This window comes from Somniosus microcephalus, chromosome 17 (genome assembly GCF_052327205.1).
Source record: "Somniosus microcephalus isolate GS21.2 chromosome 17, FLI_Smic_1.0, whole genome shotgun sequence".
Lineage (NCBI taxonomy): Eukaryota > Metazoa > Chordata > Chondrichthyes > Squaliformes > Somniosidae > Somniosus > Somniosus microcephalus.
Window position 1 is genome coordinate 61,544,381 of NC_141003.1, and position 24,491 is coordinate 61,568,871.

A 24,491-nucleotide genomic window follows, 5' to 3' on the forward strand; every position below is an offset into this window, starting at 1 on the left:
CCAGGTTCTCCCAAAAGTCCGGTAATTTAACCGTGACTGCGTTTGTATCCGCCATGCTAGCTTAGGATTCGTCCTGAGCGTCGGGGTCACCAGTGTTGAGATACCGCGGCAAACGTGGGAGTCGAGACCTGAGCTAGTAAAACACAACTGCTTTTATTCTACCTCATGGCAAAGAGGAACTGGAAAAGCCCGCGCATCCACTTAAATACTTCCCAGACAGGAAGTGCTCCCGGCAGCCTGTCCCTGCGGGAAACAAGTTGCTGGAGGAAAGGGCCCCCGGCTGGGGGCGTCTGCTTAAACTGTCCGTGCCGCCGTGAGCGGATTATGTCCAGTGGTGGCGTGTCGCCACACAGGAATAGATAAAGGTCACGGAGGGAGAGATTACAGGAACAGCAGTGAAAGCTTGGTCAAAAAGGTGGGTTTAGAGTCAGTTTTTAAAGGTGGAAAGGGAGAAGGCTTTGGGGTCAGTGGTGGAGTTCCAGAGCATAGGACCAAGGCGACTGATGGTCAATCATGTCAATCGCAGATAAGGCCATCTCTAACCACTTCCTCGTATTGCTCTCCACCCACATCCCCCTTCCATGCCCCCCACCCTACTTCCTTCTGTGTCCGCCCCTGGAAAAAACTCGCTCCCAACTCTCTTGCAACTCTCTTGCAACTGCACTTATGAAATCCCAACTGTCCAGACTTTGGCCTTCCATTCACCATGACATTTCTGACCGATCTGCTCAACCACACCCTCGCCACCACCTTTGATGCCCTAGTCCCCATTAAAACAATTGCTCTCTCTCACCCAAATGACATCCTATGTGACTGTGACAAAGGTAAGCTATCTCTCCTCGTCCTTCTTGACTTGTCTGCAGCCTTTAATACGGTTGACCACTCCATCCTTCTCCAACGCCTCTCCACCGTCGTCCAGCTGGGTGGGACTACACTTGCCTAGTTCCATTCTTATCTATCTAATCGTAGCCAGAGAATCACCTGCAACGGCTTCTCTTCTTGCTCCCGCATCGTTACCTCTGGTGTCCCCCAAGGATCAATCCTTGGCCCCCTCCTATTTCTCATCTACATGTTGCCCCTGGCGACATCATCCAAAAACACAGCGTCAGTATCCACATGTACGCTGATGACATCCAGCTCTACCTCACTACCTCTTCTCTTGACCCCTCCATGGTCTCTAAATTGTCAGATTACTTGTCCGACATCCAGTTCTGGATGAGCAGAAATTATCTCCAGTTAAATATTGGGAAGACCGAAGCCATTGTTTTCGGTCTCTGCCACAAACTCCTAGGCCTAGAAATTCAGTTGTTAGCGCCAGCCGCTAGCGCCTTAGGAGGAGGAGAAGTGGGGCGCTAAGCGGCTAGCGCCCGGGCACGGCGCGATTTGCACGATCTGCGCCTCTCATGAACTTCACTCAAGATTTAGCGGCGGCGCAAAACCGCAGCGCCCGTTCAGCTGCGCGCGCAGATCGTGACGCCATTTCATGGCGCAACGCCCTTGGTGCGCCCCGAACCGGAACTTCAGTGGCGCCGCCCTTCTGTGCGCCTGGCGCCCCCAGCGACTGGTAGAGGGGAACGGTTCCAAGTCGCTGCGAGGCGCAGGGGGCGCGATTTAAAGGGGGCTCCCTGCATTATAACTGGCAGCCATTTTGTGCCAATCCTGTGTGAAAGACGGATATTTGGAGAGAGACAAAGGGGGAGAGCTTTCTGCTTTGACTCAGCGCTCGCACAGGTACTTCTGGCTTCAGGCCTGAGCTTTGCACTTGGATTTAACTTTCAGTGCCATAGCCTTGAGTCGCCACATATAATGGGGGCTGCAATGGGTGGAAACGTTGGCTTTGTGCATTGCATTCAAAGGGCTCAGAGACGCCGTGAGAGAGTGCCGGTCATGGCCAGATGGAGAAGGGCCAACAGGCGTCGGCACAGGAGGCCTTACCCACCCAGGGTATACCGCCAGCAGTTCCCATATCTGAACGTGTCTGAGGAGCAGTGTGTTTGGAGGCTGCGATTCAGAAGGGAGGTGGTCACTGAGATCTGCCACCTGCTTCGCAGAGATCTGCAGCTACAGCTGAGGAGCAGGACGTCTCTGTCGGTGGCAGTGAAGGTGACGGTGGCTCTCAACTTCTATGCCACCAGCTCCTTCCAATCCGCTACTGGGGACATTGCCAACATCTCCCAGTTCGCGGTACATTGCTGCATCCGCCAGGTGACCAATGCCCTTTTCAGAAGGAGACGTCAGTACATCTCCTTCCCCATGACCCTGGACAAGCAGCAAGAGCGTGCAATGGGATTTGGAAGAATAGCGGGCTTCCCCATGGTCCAGGGCGCCATTGACTGCACGCATGTGGCTTTGCGGGCACCTCTAGAGAATGCCGAGGATTACCGCAACCGGAAGGGCTACCATTCGTTCAACGTCCAGTTGGTGTGTGACCACAGGCAGCTCATACTAGCTGTCAATGCCCGCTTTCCAGGCAGCAGCCACGATGCCTTCATCCTGCGCCAGACTTCTGTGGCAGATGTTAGATCTGTGATTCTGAGAGTATGCTGTTTTTCAATAACCACACGGATGCTGTAACTTAACGATAAACAGGTATTTACTGGAGGAGGGTAGTCTCAAGACTGGGGGTACAGAGGCATGCGCAAGGCTTATATACAGGTGTGGTCACTGCCGGTACTACAGTATACAGGAGCTGTAAAAGTAGTTCTGTCTTAAAGGCACATACACTACAATTCCTCCCCTTTTAGATTAGTAGTACCCCTAATATTCAAATAACAATTAACACTTTAACATGTACATTAAACAACAATAGTCCATTTATAGATTCAGTCTTTGGGGCGGCTTCCTGACCCTTTCGGGATAGCGCCTTTCCTGAGGTTCTTGTTCTTGGTGCAGAGGCGATTTTGACCCCTTTTCATCGGGTAGTTCATCGGGTTCCACTGCTACTGGTTCTGAGGTAGATGCTATCGGTATGTCGGGTTCATCCCCAGGTACTCGAGACATGGGGTTGACGCGTTCCTGTGACGCTAAGATCTGATCGATGTGCCGTCTCACAATGTTCTCCCCGACATCCACTGTGTACATTAATGGCCCCTGCCTTGTGCATATCGTTCCGGGTTGCCATTTCTCTGTTCGATAGTCACGGGCCAAAACTGGTTGTCCTACATTGAAGCTCCTTGTCGGCTTCTCATTGATGTGCTGGAATTGTTTGTCCTCAACATTTCTTCGCACATTTGGTCTGAGCAAGTCCAGACGAGATCTCAACTTTCGGTTAAAGAACATCATGGCCGGGGTCTGGTTGGTAACTGCATGTGTCGCGTTTCGGTAGGCTAATAAGAAATTGTCCATCTTATGCTGTAGTGGAATTTCATCGTCGCACATGGCCTTTATCGCCTTCTTAAAGGTTTGTACGAACCTCTCAGCCAATCCATTTGTGGCTGGATGATACGGGGCGGATGTGTAATGCCTTACCCCATTCCTTCTCATAAATTTTTGAAACTCTTCGGACACAAACTGTGGTCCATTATCAGAGCAAATCTGCTCTGGCAAACCGTTTCTGGCAAATATGGTCCGTAGGACTGCAATCGTTTTCTCTGTAGTGGTTGAGGACATTTTTATCACCTCAGGCCACTTTGAATGAGCATCCACTGCTATTAAGAACATTGAGTCCATGAATGGACCAGCGAAATCAATGTGCACCCGTTGCCATGGAGAGGAGGGCCACTCCCATGGGTGTAGAGGGGCATGTGGTGGTGCATTTTGGACCTTCTGGCATCCTAAGCAGCTCTTAGTTAGGTCTTCGATTTGTTGATCGATTCCCGGCCACCACACATAAGCCCTAGCAAGGCTTTTCATTTTCACTCCCCCCAGATGACCTTCATGTAGCTCATTTAGCACTCTCTCCCTTAACTTGGGTGGAATCACCACTCTGGATCCACACATCACTGTCCCCTGGCATACTGACAGCTGTTCTCTTCTGGATGAGAATGCTGGCAACAGTGAGTCGCATGTGTTGGCCATCCCCTCACCGTCAAATCATATACCCGAGACAGCGTCGGATCATTGCGGGTCTCCTCTATATCCGCGTTCGTTACTGGCAATCGTTCAATTATTGACGAATAAAATATCTCGATAGGGTCCACTGCTGGTGCTTCCTCCACAGTAGGCAGTGGCAGGCGCGATAGCCCATCAGCGTTCCCATGCTGTTTCGTGCCTTTATATTCTATTTCATATTGATTCGCCCCTAGAAACAGGGACCATCTTTGTAACCGTTGTGCAGTCATCACTGGAACGCCCTTCTTAGGATTAAAGATGGAGACAAGTGGTTGGTGGTCAGTCAGCAAGGTGAACTTCTGCCCATGCAGATAGTGGTTGAATTTTTTTACTCCCCATACTAGGCTGAGGGCCTCCCTGTCAATCTGGGCGTAGTTGCGCTCGGCTGAGGTTAGCGACCGAGACGCAAAGGCTACTGGCCTCTCCAACCCGTCTGGGAATTTGTGCGACAGCACCGCTCCAATACCATAGGGTGATGCATCACATGCCAAACGAATTGGTAGCGCTGGGTTGAAATGGGCCAACACCTCTTTTGATGTGATCAATTCTTTACACTTCTGGAAAGCTCGTCTACGTTCGTCATCCCACTTCCATGGTACCCCTGTTTGCAGTAGGGTGTTCAGTGGGTGTAATAATGTGGACAAATTTGGTAAGAACTTGTGGTAGTAGTTTACCAGCCCGAGGAACGACCTCAGTTGTGACACATTTTCCAGTGCTGGAGCCTTGACTACTGCCTCAATCTTTTCAGGGGACTTATGTAACCCCTCTTCATCGATGACGTGGCCACAATACGAGATCTGTTTCTGGAAAAACTCGCACTTGTGGCGATTAGCTCGTAGCCCATACTCCTTTAATCTGGTGAGCACCTTCTCCAAGTTGGCGAGGTGATCACTGTCATTTTCGCCCGTGACCAAGATGTCGTCCAAATAACACTGGGTCCCTGGAATCCCTTGCAGGACTTGATCCATTGCCCTTTGCCAGATAGCCGGAGCCGAGGCTACCCCGAACACCAGCCGGTTATATTGATAGAGACCTTTATGAGTGTTAATCGTAAGGTATTGTTTCGAAGCTTCTTCTACCTCCATTTGCAAGTACGCCTGGGCTAGATCAATTTTGGTGAAGCGTTTACCTCCAGATAGCGAGGCGAAAATATCCTCAATTCGTGGAAGCGGATATTGTACCGTGTGAAGGACTGGGTTCACTGTCACCTTAAAATCCCCACAGATGCGGACCTTCTTTGGTTCCCCAGGCGTATTACTCAACGACGTCTTCATTACAGGAACGATGGGTGTAGCCCACTTGCTCCAGTCCACTTTGGACAGTACTCCTGAACGTTCCAACCCTTCCAGCTCTGCTTCGACAGCTGGTCTGATCGCATAAGGCACTGGTCTGGCCTTAAGAAACTTTGGGCTTGCATTTTCCTCTATTTTAATCATTGCTGTTATGCCTTTTAGTGTTCCTAGTCCCTCCTGGAACACTTCTTTTGCGTCAGTTAGCATTTTTGACAATCGTCCAGGTGTGACGTCGTCATCCTTTTTGGCCTCAACCTTCAGTGCCTGTATGGAATGCCAATCTAATTGTATCTTCCGGATCCATTCACGTCCTAGCAGTGGTGGTCCTCCATCTGGCAATACATATATATCCATTTTAGGTATTTCCTGGCCTTTATATATCACTTTCACCCTTATTTTTCCTTTGGGGTAGACTTTTTGCCCCGTATACGTCTTCAAGACAATCTCTGTAGCTTTCAAGGGTATATGTGAAAATAGCCGCTTGTAGTCCCTTTGGTTTATGACTGTTAGGGCTGATCCTGTGTCCAATTCCATTTTCACTTGGACTCCGTCTATCTTGAGTGTAACCCAGATAGTCTGGTGATCCTCCATTTTGGTTACCTTATGTAGTTTCAGACAACCCAGCTCCTTGCTCCCGGAGTCTGTGTCACTTTTCTGTTCATCTGAACCACTGTCCATCACCTGGTGTACCTTTTTGTACTTTTCCTGTGGAGATTTCTTACTGTTGGTTTTCTTTCCAGACCTGCAGACTCTTGCTATGTGTCCTGCTTTTCCACACTGTCTGCACACTTGGTCCTTGAACCAACAATCCTTCTGGTCATGTGTTGTTCTGCCGCAGCGATAGCACTTCCCTGTTCCATAGGACATTTCATTGGTGCCATATTCTTGCGGTCTCCGTTGTATCTCTGCAGCTCCCCTTGCGGCTGCTTCGTGTGATACTGCCATACTGAAAGCCTTGTCCAGCGTAAGATCCTTTTCTGATAGAAGCCGTTTCTGGGTTCCTTCACTTTTAGCCCACGCACAAACTTGTCCCTTAACGTATCTGCTAGTCCCGCTCCAAACTGGCAGTGTTTCGATAGCTTGCGCAGTTCCGTTAGGTATTCAGCATTGCTTTCGTCTTTGTGTTGGTTCCTTTTATGGAACTTAAATCGTTCTGCTATCAGTAGCGGTGTGGGGTTTAAGTGGTCCTGTAGGATTTCTACTATGCTTTCGAAATTCTTGTTCACCGGCTTCTCTGGGGTTATTAGATTTCGCAGTAACCCATAAGTTTTTGCACCCATGGAATTTAACAAAACCAGTGCTTTACTAGCATCTGGCACTTCATTCGCCCTGTAGTACACCTCAATACGTTCCACATATGTCGCCCAATCTTCGACTTCATTGTCGAACGCAGAGATACTGCCACTCTTCGGCATCCCTGGGTGTGATTTAACTGTCAAAAATGGCGTCTCCCACGCTTCCCCTTCTTCTCCGCTGGCACAAAATGGCGTCTCCCGCGCTTTCCTTCCTTCCCACGCTCACCCTTCTTCTCCCCGCAGACACTGTTCAGCCCTTGAGCCCTGGCTGTGCTCTGCGCATTCTTTTTTTTTTCTCGACACCGCTCGGTCCTGAACCCGGCTGTTGCTTTACCCTCTCTCTCTCCGTTTTTTTTTCTGGGCTATCCTTTGTGCAGCTGGCTGATGACCCTGCTCCGTGCGCCCAGCACCCCTGCTGAAGAGCGATACAATGACAGCCATCAAGCTACCAGGAACATCACTGAGCACACAATCGGCGTGCTCAAGCAACGGTTCCGCTGTCTGGACCGTTCCGGAGGAGCCCTACAGTACTCGGCTGAGCGAGTCTCCCATTTCGTTGTAGTGTGCTGCATGCTGCACAACCTGGCTATCCTCAGGACTCGGCCACTGCCAGTTGGAGGACCACCAGAGGAGGAGGAGGAGGAGCACCAAGACAGGAGGGAGGCACAAAGTGCAAGGGCCGTCCGTCGGCGGCTTATTGCAACTCGGTTCTAGGCCCCCTCTCAGGGAATGGCTTGTGCCAATGGCAGAAAATGAATGGAGCCACTCCGCAAACCCTCAGCTGGTCAAGGTAACAAATAGTTCAAAGTGCAAACATGGCCAATGTGAATAAAGAAAATGTTTTATTGTGCAAACTCTGTGCCCTTCCCGCATGACAAACTAATTCAGATAAACCCCCCAAGAAACAGTCAGAGACATAACTGGCTCTCACAACCTTCAGAAAATGAAAAAAACAGTTAAACAAAAATGACCATGATCCTTGGCCTTCATATAAAAAACAAACACCACATTCCCGGCCCTCATATAAAAAACAAACACAACAGTCTCGGCCTTCATATATAAAAAAAACATTCTCGGCCTTCATATATAAACACAACATTTGGCCACACCTTCTACTTTTTCCCCTGCGAATGTGATCTGCCTCGCTACCGCGAATGGCCCCTTCCCGCCCTGCAGCTCCTCCTCAATGGGACCCCAGTGGCTGCAGCAAGGCTGGGGGAAGGCTGCTGAGGGTCAGATGGTGAGACGGCAGATGCCCTTGGGGGATGGCCTGGACCAGCTCTGGGCCTGGAGGGCCCAGCTGCTGGCTGCTCCAACTCTGCTTGGGCGGTAGCAGTCTGTCCTACGGGTGGTGGCAGCTGCAGTGGAGGAGTGACAGTGTTGGCTGCAGGAATGCTGCCAACCTGACAGCACAGGCACTCCCTGGTCGGCTGATATACTGGCACTCGCACGGGCCAGCACTGCAGCATGCACAGCAATCTGCTGAAGCACCGACTGCTGGGCTGCTGTGCCGCGGCGAGGACCCCGGCGATGCCTGGCCAATCCAGCGAGGGTGGCAGCAGTTAGTGCCAGTGTGGCCCTGATCTGTGTCTGCATCAGACCAGCCAGTGAATGCATGGCACGACTGAGCACTTGGCTGGAAGCCACCTGTGATGCAGCGAAGTCCTGCTGACTCCTGGCCTGTGCTGTCCCGAATTCCTGAACATTCCTTGCCAGTGACTCTATGGAGTCAGGCATCCTTGCCACTGCAGCCATGAGCTCAGTTTGCCTGCGCTCAGCCTGGGCGCCCATTTCACCAAGGAGCCGCACCTCCTCTGCGCTCACCGTAGCAGGACTGGAGGCCGCACTCACCCTCCGGGGAGAAGGCCGCCGAGCTTCCCCACCCCTCCCGCATTGCTGCAGCCTGCTGGGCCCCGGAGCTTCACTCTCCTCAGACCCTTCCCCCTGCTCCCCTCCAGGGAAGACGTGTCCCCATCATGGCCATGGGCTGCCTCGGCTGAGGGTGGCACTGATGGGCCGACTTCCTCTTCCTCCTCCTCGAATTCAGAATCACTGACAGTGGCAGCTTGAGGGCCCGCCTCCTCACCTGGCGAATCAGCATCTGAAAGCAGGGAGGCACAAGAGTTGCTTTAGAGTGAGGACAGGGCGGCAGCGAGGGAGGCATGAGTGCTGCTATGCACTACATTGGTTCGATAGTGGCAAAGGATGCTGGTGTGAGGTGCAAGTGGAAAGAGAGAGGTCAAAAAGGTGATGACCTTACCATTGGTGCCCAGAACAGGGTTGGCATCTCCACTGGCGACGGGGCCAATCAGCTGGCCTGCCATAATGTGCTCCACACGCTGCTCCAGGTCGCTGAGCTCTTTCAGGTCAGGACGGCCTCCCCCGGTCCGTAGCTGCTGCCTGCGATTGTGGGCCAGCTTGCCCTGCAAGAGAAAGGATGGCCTCTAAGTACAGTGTCAAGCCCTGATCATGCCTGCAGTGCCTCCCATGGTGGAATAGCCCTGACAGTGTCAAGCCCTGATCTTGCCTGCACTGCCTCCCATGGTAGAATAGCCCTGACAGTGTCAAGCCCTGATCTTGCCTGGACTGCCTCCCATGGTGGAATAGCCCTGACAGTGTCAAGCCCTGATCTTGCCTGCACTGCCTTCCATGGTGGAATAGCCCTGACAGTGTCAAGCCCTGATCTTGCCTACACTGCCTCCCATGGTGGAATAGCCCTGACAGTGTGTAAAGTGCTGAATGTGCAAGTGCTTTTCATGAGAGTCCCATAGCTCTTGGATGAGGGCTGGGCATTGGGGCTTTCAGGTCCCTTTGGCCAGAAACTGAGGTGCACATGCAGGGATGAACAGGATAGTGGAAAGGGTACTCACTCTGACAACCCGAGTGAGGTCGTTGAACTTTTTCCTGCATTGAACTGGAGTCCTGGCAACCATGTTGTTGGTGGTCACCCTGTTTGCCACCTCCCTCCAGGCTTTTCGGTACTCGCTGGGAAGCAGCCTCCTCCCACTGTCAGGGAAGAGGACAGGTCGCCTGCGCTCTACTGCGCCAACCAGTAGCCTCAGGGCACCCTTGCTGAAGCGCTCCGCTTGTTCCCTAGCCTTCTCCATGGTCCTGGGCGTAGAACTGATGAACCAGCAATGGTCAGGCCTTGCTTCAGGGCTGCAGTGTGCAGGGCGTGGCAGCCAAACAAGTCGACCCTCCCCCTTTAAGAGCTGACCAGCGCCAGCGTGTCTGCCTTCATTCAGAAACTTGCCGCACCTGCGCTGCGCCCGCCCTCGGTGTTAGCGCCTCGGCTCGCCGGCTTAGCGCCTTATGATAGTCGTGCATCGCCTGCTTTAGCGCAGCAGCAACCTCTTGGGGCGATGCAACTCCATTTCGGCGAAGGTGGCGCTAAGTTGCGCCGGGTGCTAAATTTAGCGAACGCCCGGCTGTAGCGCCCCAAACGTGGCGATACTGAATTTCTAGGCCCTAGCCCCTGACTCCATCCCTCTCCCTAACATCTGTCTGAGGCTGAACCACACTGTTCGCAACCTTGGTGTCATATTTGACCCTGAAATGAGCTTCCGACCACATATCCGCGGCATAACTAAGACCGCCTATTTCCACCTCCGTAACATCGCCCGTCTCCGCCTTGCCTCAGCTCATCCGCTACTGAAACCCTCATCTATGCCTTTGTTACCTTTAGACTTGACTATTCCAACGCACTCCTGGCTGGCCTCCCACATTCTACCCTACGTAAACTTGAGGTCATCCAAAACTCGGCTGCCCGTGTCCTAACTCGCACCAAGTCCCTTTCACCCATCACCCCTGCGCTCGCTGACCTACATTGGCTCCCAGTTAAGCAACGCCTCGATTTCAAAATTCTCATCCTTGTTTTCAAATTCCTCCATGTCCTCGCCCCTCCCTATCTCTGTAATCTCCTTCAGCCCCACAACCCCCCGAGATATCTGCGCTCCTCTAATTCTGCCCTCTTGAGGAACCCTGATTATAATCGCTCAACCATTGGTGGCCGTGTCTTCTGTTGCCGAAGCCCTAAGCTCTGGAATTCCCTGCCTAAACCCCTCCGCCTCTCTACCTTTCTTTCCTCCTTTAAGACACTCCTTAAAACCTACCTCTTTGACCAAGCTTTTGGTCACCTGCCCTAATTTCTCCTTATATGGATCGGTGTCAATGTTTTTGTCTTATAATACTCCTGTGAAGCGCATTGGGATGTTTTAATGTGTTAAAGGCGCTATAGAAATACAAGTTGTTGATGTTGTTGTTGTTGTGGGGGGTAGGGTGGCGGTGCAAGGCACAAAGAGTCAGAGTTGGAGGACTGAATGGTGCCGGAGGGGAATGCGGTCCACAGGACCTACACAGGTGGGGTTGGCAAGGCCATGAAGTACTTATAGTTGAGGACAAGGAGCTAAAATTGAATATGCTGTGTAGGTGAAAATAAGCAGTCTTGGTGATGGAAAGGATATGGGGGTTGAAGCTTAACTCTGGTTGAACAGGATGTCTAGGTTTCATAGAGTTTGGATCAACCTGGGAAGAGGATGGAGTCAGTGGGAAGGGAGCGGATTGTGTGGTGGGGGCTGAAAACAATAGCTTTGGTGTTCCCGATGTTTAGTTGGAAGAGGTTGTGATTGATCGGTGACTTGATGACAGACAGGCAGTCTGAGAGCACAGAGGTGGTTTTGTGATTGACAAAATTACGATAAGCGTTCGGTCAGAAAGTATTAATGGGCAGAGTCTAAATCATTGTAGGCAGTACCTTAATTTTAAGTGTATCACAATATCTCAGTGTTAAGTAAGTTCTCTTGATTGCAGTATGACCGTGATGGTCAGAGACAAGTCTACAGTGCGGTTTAGCAAGGTTATGTTTACAGTTTGTATTCAAGTTTGCAACATTCAGTTATTCCGTGATTGTATGAACAAGACACATGGCCTTCCTCAGTAGGTTGGACCCTGTGCTGTTGGGTGGTTCCGCCTTTCTTTGGGATACTTTGCTTCTCCTCATGGGATACGAAACAACAATGGGATGTCTGTGCTGAGTCCCCATCTGTGGTTGTCTTCTCTAATCTCATCCTAGCTTAACCCACCTTGCATGTACATTATCTCTCGGCATTGTACTGTACTCTCTGGGTTCAGACACTTGAGCCATTAACCAACAAATGTGGTACATTTTACAAGTTTTACTCTGATTTATTTCTACTACACTAGTCCTACTCAAGGGACAGGACCATTAGTGACCAGTCCAGATGGTCAATTCTATCCTATGTACCCTTTACAAGGTGTCATTCAATTGGACAGGAATGTGTCTGATGCTATGATTACCAGATGTCAAAACACCAAATAATTCTCAGTTCCCTTTTGTTAATCTCCAGGACATCTGGACCTTGCTATCAGTTGCCTTCCAACCGTCTTTCTTGCTCATTATCTTATTTAGAAGACTCATTGCACCTTTATCAGTGTGCCAGTCCACAGCCTCATTCAGACCCAGTTGCCAGACCCAGATTGAGTGAGGAATGAGGGGGGCCATTATAGAGTAAAAGGGAATGAGAGGGGCCCTTATAGAGAGTATAAGGGAATGAGGGGGGCCATTATAGAGTATAAGGGAATGAGGGGGGCCATTATAGAGAGTATAAGGGAATGAGAGGGGCCATTATAGAGAGTATAAGAGAATGAGGGGGCCCATTATAGAGTATAAGGGAATGAGGGGGGCCATTATAGAGTATAAGGGAATGAGGGGGGGCATTATAGAGTATAAGGGAATGAGGGGGCCATTATAGAGTATAAGGGAATGAGGGGGGCCATTATAGAGTATAAGGGAATGAGGGGGGCCATTATAGAGTATAAGGGAATGAGAGGGGCCATTATAGAGTATAAGGGAATGAGGGGGGCCATTATAGAGTATAAGGGAATGAGGGGGGCCATTATAGAGAGTATAAGGGAATGAGAGGGGCCATTATAGAGAGTATAAGGGAATGAGAGGGGCCATTATAGAGTATAAGAGAATGAGAGGGGCCATTATAGAGAGTATAAGGGAATGAGCGGGGCCATTATAGAGTATAAGGGAATGAGAGGGGCCATTATAGGGTATAAGGGAATGAGGGGGGCCATTATAGAGAGTATAAGGGAATGAGGGGGGCCATTATAGAGTATAAGGGAATGAGGGGGGCCATTATAGAGAGTATAAGGGAATGAGGGGGGCCATTACAGAGAGTATAAGGGAATGAGGGGGGCCATTATAGAGTATAAGGGAATGAGGGGGGCCATTATAGAGAGTATAAGGGAATGAGAGGGGCCATTATAGAGTATAAGGGAATGAGAGGGGCCATTATAGAGTATAAGGGAATGAGGGGGGCCATTATAGAGAGTATAAGGGAATGAGGGGGGCCATTATGGAGTATAAGAGAATGAGAGGGGCCATTATAGAGAGTATAAGGGAATGAGCGGGGCCATTATAGAGTATAAGAGAATGAGGGGGGCCATTATAGAGTATAAGGGAATGAGGGGGGCCATTATAGAGTATAAGGGAATGAGGGGGGCCATTATAGAGTATAAGAGAATGAGAGGGGCCATTATAGAGAGTATAAGGGAATGAGGGAGGCCATTATAGAGTATAAGAGAATGAGGGGGGCCATTATAGAGTATAAGGGAATGAGGGGGGCCATTATAGAGTATAAGGGAATGAGAGGGGCCATTATAGAGAGTATAAGGGAATGAGAGGGGCCATTATAGAGTATAAGGGACTGAGAGGGGCCATTCTAGAGTATAAGAGAATGAGGGGGGCCATTATAGAGTATAAGGGAATGAGGGGGGCCATTATAGAGTATAAGGGAATGAGAGGGGCCATTATAGAGAGTATAAGGGAATGAGGGGGGGCCATTATAGAGTATAAGGGAATGAGGGGGTCCATTATAGAGTATAAGGGAATGAGGGGGGCCATTATAGAGAGTATAAGGGAATGAGGGGGGCCATTATAGAGTATAAGGGAATGAGGGGGGCCATTATAGAGGGTATAAGGGAATGAGGGGGGCCATTATAGAGTATAAGGGAATGAGGGGGGCCATTATAGAGAGTATAAGGGAATGAGGGGGGCCATTATAGAGAGTATAAGAGAATGAGGGGGGCCATTATAGAGTATAAGGGAACGAGGGGGGCCATTATAGAGAGTATAAGGGAATGAGGGGGGCCATTATAGAGAGTATAAGGGAATGAGGGGAGCCATTATAGAGAGTATAAGAGAATGAGGGGGGCCATTATAGAGTATAAGGGAATGAGGGGGGCCATTATAGAGTATAAGGGAATGAGAGGGGCCATTATAGAGTATAAGGGAATGAGGGGGGCCATTATAGAGTATAAGGGAATGAGGGGGGCCATTATAGAGTATAAGAGAATGAGGGGGGCCATTATAGAGTATAAGGGAATGAGGGGGGCCATTATAGAGTATAAGGGAATGAGGGGGGCCATTATAGAGTATAAGGGAATGAGGGGGGCCATTATAGAGTATAAGGGAATGAGGGGGGCCATTATAGAGTATAAGGGAATGAGGGGGGCCATTATAGAGTATAAGGGAATGAGGGGGGCCATTATAGAGTATAAGAGAATGAGGGGGGCCATTATAGAGTATAAGGGAATGAGGGGGGCCATTATAGAGTATAAGGGAATGAGGGGGGCCATTATAGAGTATAAGGGAATGAGGGGGGCCATTATAGAAAGTATAAGGGAATGAGGGGGGCCATTATAGAGGGTATAAGGGAATGAGGGGGGCCATTATAGAGTATAAGGGAATGAGGGGGGCCATTATAGAGTATAAGGGAATGAGCGGGCCATTATAGAGTATAAGGGAATGAGGGGGGCCATTATAGAGTATAAGAGAATGAGGGGGGCCATTATAGAGTATAAGGGAATGAGGGGGGCCATTATAGAGTATAAGAGAATGAGGGGGGCCATTATAGAGTATAAGGGAACGAGGGGGGCCATTATAGAGTATAAGGGAATGAGAGGGGCCATTATAGAGTATAAGGGAATGAGGGGGGCCATTATAGAGTATAAGGGAATGAGGGGGGCCATTATAGAGTATAAGGGAATGAGAGGGGCCATTATAGAGTATAAGGGAATGAGGGGGGCCATTATAGAGAGTATAAGGGAATGAGGGGGGCCATTATAGCGTATAAGGGAATGAGGGGGGCCATTATAGAGAGTATAAGGGAATGAGGGGGGCCATTATAGAGAGTATAAGGGAATGAGGGGGCCATTATAGAGTATAAGAGAATGAGGGGGGCCATTATAGAGTATAAGGGAATGAGGGGGGCCATTATAGAGAGTATAAGGGAATGAGGGGGGCCATTATAGAGTATAAGGGAATGAGGGGGGCCATTATAGAGTATAAGGGAATGAGAGGGGCCATTATAGAGTATAAGGGAATGAGAGGGGCCATTATAGAGTATAAGAGAATGAGATGGGCCATTATAGAGAGTATAAGGGAATGAGGGGGGCCATTATAGAGTATAAGGGAATGAGGGGGGCCATTATAGAGTATAAGGGAATGAGAGGGGCCATTATAGAGTATAAGAGAATGAGAGGGGCCATTATAGAGTATAAGGGAATGAGGGGGCCATTATAGAGTATAAGGGAATGAGAGGGGCCATTATAGAGTATAAGGGAATGAGGGGGGCCATTATAGAGTATAAGGGAATGAGGGGGGCCATTATAGAGTATAAGAGAATGAGAGGGGCCATTATAGAGAGTATAAGGGAATGAGAGGGGCCATTATAGAGAGTATAAGGGAATGAGAGGGGCCATTATAGAGAGTATAAGGGAATGAGGGGGGCCATTATAGAGTATAAGGGAATGAGGGGGGCCATTATAGAGTATAAGGGAATGAGGGGGCCATTATAGAGTATAAGGGAATGAGGGGGGCCATTATAGAGTATAAGGGAATGAGGGGGGCCATTATAGAGTATAAGGGAATGAGAGGGGCCATTATAGAGTATAAGGGAATGAGGGGGGCCATTATACAGGGTATAACAGGCTGAGATGGGAATGAGATGGGCCCTTATATAGGGGTATAAGAAACTGAGTGGGGACTGTGAGGGGTCCTTATAGAGGGTATAAGGGACAGAGGGGCCCTTATAGAGGGGTATAAGAAACTGAGTGGGGAGTGAGGGGGCCCTTGTAGAAGGTATAAGGGACTGAATGGGTGTAATAGAAAAGGTTAATCTCGAGTCTGAAGGGAAATCATGACTGCAGATTAAGGGGACACAGACAAACTCAGCAAAGGCAAGTTCAGGACTAATTTGTCTGGAACCATTACTTCACACAAAATGGATTGTGGGTGAGAAAGTGGGGCAAACATTCTGGAGTAATTCAAGGGGCAGTTAGAAGCTGTGATGGGGAGGATTGTAGGTTGCTATGGAGAGATGAGCTGAATGGTCTCCTTCATCTATACTGATCTATGATTTTGTCAGTTTAAAATTCTAACCTGTGATTTTAGTGTTGAAGAATTTTGCTGTTTAAACTTGTTTTCTTTATTGAAATGTGTCTGCTTGTCTTTGATGGAATGAAATGTCTGTAAAATCTCAGCATGCCTCAATATTCGAAGCGTTAATGCTCTTTTCCTGTTCTTTCCTTTCCCCCGATTGTTTCTTGCTCTACTTTATCTCTTTGCTCACTGTCATTCTTCGCCCTTCTCACTTTCTATACCTCCCTTTTTCACATCCTCTCCTTTACTCTTACACTTTCAATCTCTGTTCTTCCTTTCATTCCTTTTATTTGATTTGGCCGCCTATTTTTTCCTGCTTATGTTTCCCTCTGCTCCTCACAACACATTGATAAATATCTCCAACTGTCTCATTTTCTGGTCTCTGTTACTCCTTCTCCCTCCTTCTATGTCTGTTGTTCTTTCCACCTGTCTCTCTCTATTCATCTACTCCTGCATGCTTTAATCTTCCCATATCACATCTACTTTTCATCTACTCTGCATTTATTTGGTGTTCTCCCTACCTCTCTCTTTCCCTGTCTCCTGTCTGTTTCTCTCTGTTACTGTCTCTTTCCTTTCACTGTTTGTATGACTGGGTGTTTTTCTGTCTCTCTTTGTGTGTCTCTGTTTTTCTCTTTGTGTGTGTGCATCTGTCTTTGTGTGTGTGTGCATCTGTCTTTGTGTGTGTGTGTGTGTCTGTCTTTGTGTGTGTGTGCATCTGTCTTTGTGTGTGTGTGTGCATCTGTCTTTGTGTGTGTGTGTGTCTGTCTTTGTGTGTGTGTGTGTGTCTGTCTTTGTGTGTGTGTGTGCATCTGCCTTTGTGTGTGTGTGCATCTGTCTTTGTGTGTGTGTGTGTCTGTCTTTGTGTGTGTGTGTGCATCTGTCTTTGTGTGTGTGTGCATCTGTCTTTGTGTGTGTGTGCATCTGTCTTTGTGTGTGTGTGCATCTGTCTTTGTGTGTGTGTGTCTCTCTTTGTGTGTGTGTGCATCTGTCTTTGTGTGTGTGTGTGCATCTGTCTTTGTGTGTGTGTGCATCTGTCTTTGTGTGTGTGTGCGTCTGTCTTTGTGTGTGTGTGCATCTGTCTTTGTGTGTGTGTGTGTCTGTCTTTGTGTGTGTGTGCATCTGTCTTTGTGTGTGTGTGTGCATCTGTCTTTGTGTGTGTGTGTGCATCTGTCTTTGTGTGTGTGTGTGCAATTGTGTCACTGTCTCTCTGTTTGCCTCTCTCTATCTGTGTGTGTTTCTCTATTTGTCTCTGTCTGTATGTGTTTCTGTTTGCCTGTCTATACCTGTGTGTGCACCCTTATTTGTCTCTCTCTGTCATGGGTGTGTATGCCTCTCTCTTGCCCTGTTTATCTCTCTCTATCTTTGTGTATGTCTCTACCTCTATCTCTGTGTGTGTATGTGTCTCTGTTTGTGTCTCGTTCTGCCTGTGTCTGTTTGGCTCTCGTTCTGCCTTTGTCTGTTTGGCTGTTGTTTTGCCTGTGTCTATTTGGCTCTCGTTCTGCCTGTGTCTTTGGCTGTTGTTCTGCCTGTGTCTTTGGCTCTCGTTCTGCCTGTGTCTCTGTCTCTTGTTCTGCCTGTCTCTGTCTCAGAATACCACTCTTCCTGACCCCCCCTGTGCTCTCCTTGCCTGTGATAGGACTGGTTGTACTGATGGCTGTGCTGTGGTGCTGGTGGGCTGAGACCTCCCGGCATTGACCAGGTACTGATATTCTACATATTGTTATCTGTGTGTTTAGGGAGAGGCCGCACCTATTAGAGAGTTTGGGGCCCAGTGGGTTACATTTTGGCGCTCTGCGGGATACAAAGCTTGGGGCGAGTGGATTATAGTGGCATGGGTGCGGTCAAAGTTTGGGACTGTGGGGTATAGTTTGGGGGTTGAGCGAAGTGCAGTTTCGAGTGGAGCGTGGTACAGATTGCGGAGTCGAGCGGGTACAGATTGCGGAGTCGAGCGGGTACAGATTGCGGAGTCGAGCGGGTACAGATTGCGGAGTCGAGCGGGTACAGATTGCGGAGTCGAGCGGGTACAGATTGCGGAGTCGAGCGGGTACAGATTGCGGAGTCGAGCGGGTACAGATTGCGGAGTCGAGCGGGTACAGATTGCGGAGTCGAGCGGGTACAGATTGCGGAGTCGAGCGGGTACAGATTGCGGAGTCGAGCGGGTACAGATTGCGGAGTCGAGCGGGTACAGATTGCGGAGTCGAGCGGGTACAGATTGCGGAGTCGAGCGGGTACAGATTGCGGAGTCGAGCGGGTACAGATTGCGGAGTCGAGCGGGTACAGATTGCGGAGTCGAGCGGGTACAGATTGCGGAGTCGAGCGGGTACAGATTGCGGAGTCGAGCGGGTACAGATTGCGGAGTCGAGCGGGTACAGATTGCGGAGTCGAGCGGGTACAGATTGCGGAGTCGAGCGGGTACAGATTGCGGAGTCGAGCGGGTACAGATTGCGGAGTCGAGCGGGTACAGATTGCGGAGTCGAGCGGGTACAGATTGCGGAGTCGAGCGGGTACAGATTGCGGAGTCGAGCGGGTACAGATTGCGGGGTCGAGCGGGTACAGATTGCGGGGTCGAGCGGGTACAGATTGCGGGGTCGAGCGGGTACAGATTGCGGGGTCGAGCGGGTACAGATTGCGGGGTCGAGCGGGTACAGATTGCGGGGTCGAGCGGGTACAGATTGCGGGGTCGAGCGGGTACAGATTGCGGGGTCGAGCGGGTACAGATTGCGGGGTCGAGCGGGTACAGATTGCGGGGTCGAGCGGGTACAGATTGCGGGGTCGAGCGGGTACAGATTGCGGGGTCGAGCGGGTACAGATTGCGGGGTCGAGCGGGTACAGATTGCGGGGTCGAGCGGGTACAGATTGCGGGGTCGAGCGGGTACAGATTGCGGGGTCGAGCGGGTACAGATTGCGGGGTCGAGCGGGTACAGATTGCGGGGTCGAGCGGGTACAGATTGCGGGGTCGAGCCGGGTACAGATTGCGGGGGTCGAGCGGGTACAGATTGCGGGGTCGAGCGGGTACAGATTGCGGGGTCGAGCGGGTACAGATTGCGGGGTCGAGCGGGTACAGATTGCGGGGTCGAGCGGGTACAGATTGCGGGGTCGAGCGGGTACAGATTGCGGGGTCGAGCGGGTACAGATTGCGGGGTCGAGCGGGTACAGATTGCGGGGTCGAGCGGGTACAGATTGCGGGGTCGAGCGGGTACAGATTGCGGGGTCGAGCGGGTACAGATTGCGGGGTCGAGCGGGTACAGATTGCGGGGTCGAGCGGGTACAGATTGCGGGGTCGAGCGGGTACAGATTGCGGGGTCGAGCGGGTACAGATTGCGGGGTCGAGCGGGTACAGATTGCGGGGTCGAGCGGGTACAGATTGCGGGGTCGAGCGGGTACAGATTGCGGGGTCGAGCGGGTACAGATTGCGGGGTCGAGCGGGTACAGATTGCGGGGTCGAGCGGGTACAGATTGCGGGGTCGAGCGGGTACAGATTGCGGGGTCGAGCGGGTACAGATTGCGGGGTCGAGCGGGTACAGATTGCGGGGTCGAGCGGGTACAGATTGCGGGGTCGAGCGGGTACAGATTGCGGGGTCGAGCGGGTACAGATTGCGGGGTCGAGCGGGTACAGATTGCGGGGTCGAGCGGGTACAGATTGCGGGGTCGAGCGGGTACAGATTGCGGGGTCGAGCGGGTACAGATTGCGGGGTCGAGCGGGTACAGATTGCGGGGTCGAGCGGGTACAGATTGGGGCTGACGACAAGAATTCTGTTCTTATCCCGTGCGCATTGTTCAGTTGGACGCAGTTTAACCATAGCCGGAACTCGATGGAACAAAGTACTTAAAGTTTAGGAGAAGGGACCCTGGCTGATTTCCCCTCTCTCCAACCCAGGGGTCACTGGACAATGATCAGGAGCAGGAACCCGGGCTGATTTCCCCTCTCTCTAACCCAGGGGTCACAGGACAGTGATCAGGAGCAGGAACCCGGGCTGATTTCCCCTCTCTCCAACCCAGGGGTCACTGGACAGTGATCAGGAGCAGGAACCCGGGCTGATTTCCCCTCTCTCTAACCCAGGGGTCACTGGACAATGATCAGGAGCAGGAACCCGGGCTGATTTCCCCTCTCTCTAACCCAGGGGTCACAGGACAGTGATCAGGAGCAGGAACCCGGGCTGATTTCCCATCTCTCTGACCCAGGGGTCACTGGACAGTGATCAGGAGCAGGAACCCTGGCTGATTTCCCCTCTCTCTAACCCAGGGGTCACAGGACAGTGATCAGGAGCAGGAACCCGGGCTGATTTCCCCTCTCTCTAACCCAGGGGTCACTGGACAGTGATCAGGAGCAGGAACCCGGGCTGATTTCCCCTCTCTCTAACCCAGGGGTCACAGGACAGTGATCAGGAGCAGGAACCCGGGCTGATTTCCCCTCTCTCTAACCCAGGGGTCACTGGACAGTGATCAGGAGCAGGAACCCGGGCTGATTTCCCCTCTCTCTAACCCAGGGGTCACTGGACAATGATCAGGAGCAGGAACCCTGGCTGATTTCCCCTCTCTCTAACCCAGGGGTCACTGGACAGTGATCAGGAGCAGGAACCCTGGCTGATTTCCCCTCTCTCTAACCCAGGGGTCACTGGACAGTGATCAGGAGCAGGAACCCGGGCTGATTTCCCCTCTCTCTAACCCAGGGGTCACTGGACAGTGATCAGGAGCAGGAACCCGGGCTGATTTCCCCTCTCTCTAACCCAGGGGTCACTGGACAGTGATCAGGAGCAGGAACCCGGGCTGATTTCCCCTCTCTCTAACCCAGGGGTCACTGGACAGTGATCAGGAGCAGGAACCCTGGCTGATTTCCCCTCTCTAACCCAGGAGTCACTGGACAGTGATCAGGAGCTGGAACCCTGGCTGATTTCCCCTCTCTCTAACCCAGGGGTCACTGGACAGTGATCAGGAGCAGGAACCCTGGCTGATTTCCCCTCTCTCTAACCCAGGGGCTGTAGTGACCTTATTGCTCTGGCTGGGATCAGCGAACTTGGTACACATGAAGGCTCAAACTGTGAACCTTGTGTTCTGTAAGAACTTGTGTCTGCCCAGGCCCCCATTCACTCACTCAGCCACTTTAATTGCTGTCGCATAGTAATACTGCTGTGTGTATCATGTTATCACAGCTGTTTGAGATTAAAGCGTATCGCTGTCTCCCTGTCTGATTTATACCTTCACAAAATAAACCTCTCAGACCATTGCTGGTGTCTCTCCTCTACCCATTCAATGAAGCTATGGACTGGAGGCGAGCAGACAGTACAGCGACAAAGTAGATTAATCGCTCTGATTTCACCTGGTGCGAGTTCCTGATCTCAGCCTCTGCCCCATAGGCTGGGAGAATGGGAAAGAAACAGCAGTTGGTTCGGGAATCTGCAGAGATCCCCGTTATCCAGCTGATCGGAAACTAAGTGTGGGTGGGAGAGGGGGGAGTTATACCCTGACGGGGGCGAGAGTTGTCAAACTGCTGCTGTTTTGCACATTCCCCCCCCCCCCCCCAGATGTGCGCTGAGGGCTAGAATAGGGTCCTGGGGCCTGGGGGAGGGGGGACTGGGGAAAGGGAGGGTGTTGTTTTAGGGTGGTCCTGACATTGGAGAAGGAACAGAATTGATTGGGGGCATCAAATGAAAAAAACAATAAGTACTTACACATTGGAGAATCCTGAAAATTAATTTGCGCTGTTTTAAGAGACTGAAAGTGTGTGAGGCAGGATGCTGATCTGGGAAGGAGGGAAAGAAGGAGGGGAGGGAGGGAGAGGCAGGCAGCACAGAGCACAGTTAGTGTTTCAGCTGGAATTTATCTGTGACCTTTTGTGCTTTCTTTCCTGTGCAGAGTCGATCTGGAGAGTGGATTCCATTAGCGCTGATGGTTATTGCTACAGCTGGCCATTCATCCGTGTCCCAGCCTCACTCCTAACTTCTCAACAACCAAAACTAGCGATGTGTTTACTCCCTCCCCTCCCCCTCTCTCTCCCTCCCCCTCTCCCTCCCTCCCCCTCCCTCCCACTCTCCCTCCCTCCCTCCCTCCCCCTCTCTCTCCCTCCCTCCTCTCTCTCCCCTCTCCCTCTCCCCCTCCCCCTCTCTCCCTCCCCCCCTCTCGCTCCCTCCCTCCCCCCTTTCTCCCCCTCCCCCTCTCTCCCCTCTCTCTCCCTCCCTCCCCCTCTCTCTCCCTCCCCCCCTCTCCCTCCCCCCCTTTCTCTCCCTCCCCCCTTCTCTCCCTCCCCCTCTCTCTCCCTCCCCCTCCCTCCCTTCCCCTGTCTCCCTTCCCCTCTCTCCCTCCCTCCTCCCTCCTTTCCCCCTCTCTCCCTCCCTCCTTTCCCCCTCTCTCCCTCCCTCCTTTCCCCCTCCCTCCCTCCTTTCCCCCTCTCTCCTCCCTCCTTTCCCCCTCTCTCCCTCCCTCCTTTCCCCCTCTCTCCCTCCCTCCTTTCCCCTCCCTCCCTCCTTTCCCCCTCCCTCCCTCCTTTCCCCCTCTCTCCCCTCCCTCCTTTCCCCCTCTCTCCCTCCCTCCTTTCCCCCTCTCTCCCTCCCTCCTTTCCCCCTCTCTCCCTCCCTCCTTTCCCCCTCTCTCCCTCCCTCCTTTCCCCCTCTCTTCCCCTCCCTCCTTCCACCCTTCCTCTCCCCTCCCCTTCCTCTTTCCCTTCCCCTCTCCCCTCTCAGCTCCCTCCCCCCCTCCCTCCTTCCCCTCCCCCCTCCCCCCTTCTCTCCCTCAACCCTTCTTGCCCTCTCTCTTCCCCCTCACTATTTCCCCCTCTCTCCCTCCCCCCCATTTCCCCCTCCCCCCCATTTCCCCCCTATTTCCCCCTCTCCCCCCTATTTCCCCCTCCCCCCTATTTCCCCCCTCCCCCCTATTTCCCCCTCCCCCCTATCCCCCCTTCCCCCCATTTCCTCCCCCTATTTCCCCCCTCCCTCCCCCTATTTCCCCCCTCCCCCCCTATTTCCCCCCTCCCTCCCCCTATTCCCCCCCTCCCTCCCCCTATTTCCCCCCCTCCCTCCCCCTATTTCCCCCTCCCTCCCCCTATTTCCCCCCTCCCCCCCCATTTCCCCCCTCCCCCCCCCCTATTTCCCCCCTCCCCCCCCCCTATTTCCCCCCTCCCCCCCCCCTATTTCCCCCCTCCCCCCCCCCCTATTTCCCCCCTCCCTCCCCCTATTTCCCCATGGTTTCCAAGCCTCAGTGTTGGTCTGCTCTGCTCTCCTTCTCTCGGTGTCCTGTTTTGCAGTCTGCTGCTGCACTAGGCACGCTGCAGTACTGGGAACGCTGCAGTACTGGGAACGCTGCTGTACATATCAGCACATCCGGAATTTCTGAACTGCCACACACTGGCTAGGTGATGTGCACTGCACACTGTTCTTTATCTGTTTTCTCTGGCAGGATTGGACTGAAAAGCTTCTCTAAATACAGGATGAAATAATCAGCAGCTGCCCACGAGACACCCCGGAGCTGGGGCGAGTCAGAGGTCCTGAGTGCGCATAAATTAACAGAGACCGTTCATGATCAGGGTTCATACCATGGATCTCAGAATGTTTCTTCACCCACTTTTAATTACTTCTCCCACCTACAGAGACACTGCCGTTAATAGATAAACCGTCAGTTATTATATAATAATATGTTGATGCTCTGTGCCATTTCATGGTGGACCCTCGATGGTTATTGTGGTTGTTTGGGCTCCCTGGTTGACCCTCAGTGACCGACCCTCAGTGACTGACCCTCAGTGATTGACCCTCAGTGAGTGATTGACCCTCAATGAGTGACCCTCAGTGAGTGATTGACCCTCAGTGAGTGATTGACCCTCAGTGAGTGATTGACCCTCAGTGATTGACCCTCAGTGAGTGATTGACCCTCAGTGACTGACCCTCAATGATTGTCCCTCAGTGAGTGATTGACCCTCAGTGACTGACCCTCAATGATTGTCCCTGAGTGATTGACCCTCAGTGAGCGACTGACCCTCAGTGAGTGGTTGACCCTCAGTGAGTGAATGACCCTCAGTGACTGACCCTCAGTGAGTGATTGACCCTCAATGATTGACCCTGTGACCAACCTCAGTGAGTGACCCTCAGTGAGTGACCGACCCTCAGTCAGTGATTGACCCTCTGAGTGATTGACCCTCAGTCAGTGATTGACCCTCAGTGAATGACCCTCAGTGAGTGACCCTCAGTGATTGACCCTCAGTCAGTGATTGACCCTCAGTGACTGACCCTCAATGATTGTCCCTCAGTGATTGACCCTCAGTGAGTGACTGACCCTCAGTGAGTGATTGACCCTCAGTGATTGACCCTCAGTGATTGATCCTCAGTGAGTGATTGACCCTCAGTGAGTGATTGATCCTCAGTGATTGACCCTCAGTGAGTAATTGACCCTCAGTGATTG

General features: G+C 51.7%; 1 protein-coding gene across 1 annotated transcript in view; it reads left to right on the top strand.

The window, feature by feature from the left end:
• LOC147105772 (uncharacterized) overlaps positions 1 to 22,214 on the top strand; it is a 232,055-nt gene extending 209,841 nt beyond the window's left edge. Inside the window, 3 exon segments of the mRNA XM_086010942.1 lie at positions 17,696 to 17,713; positions 17,715 to 17,805; positions 21,960 to 22,214. Coding sequence (XP_085867068.1) covers positions 17,696 to 17,713; positions 17,715 to 17,801 — 105 coding nt within the window. The 3' untranslated portion in view covers positions 17,802 to 17,805; positions 21,960 to 22,214.
• Positions 22,215 to 24,491: the final 2,277 nt, after the last annotated feature.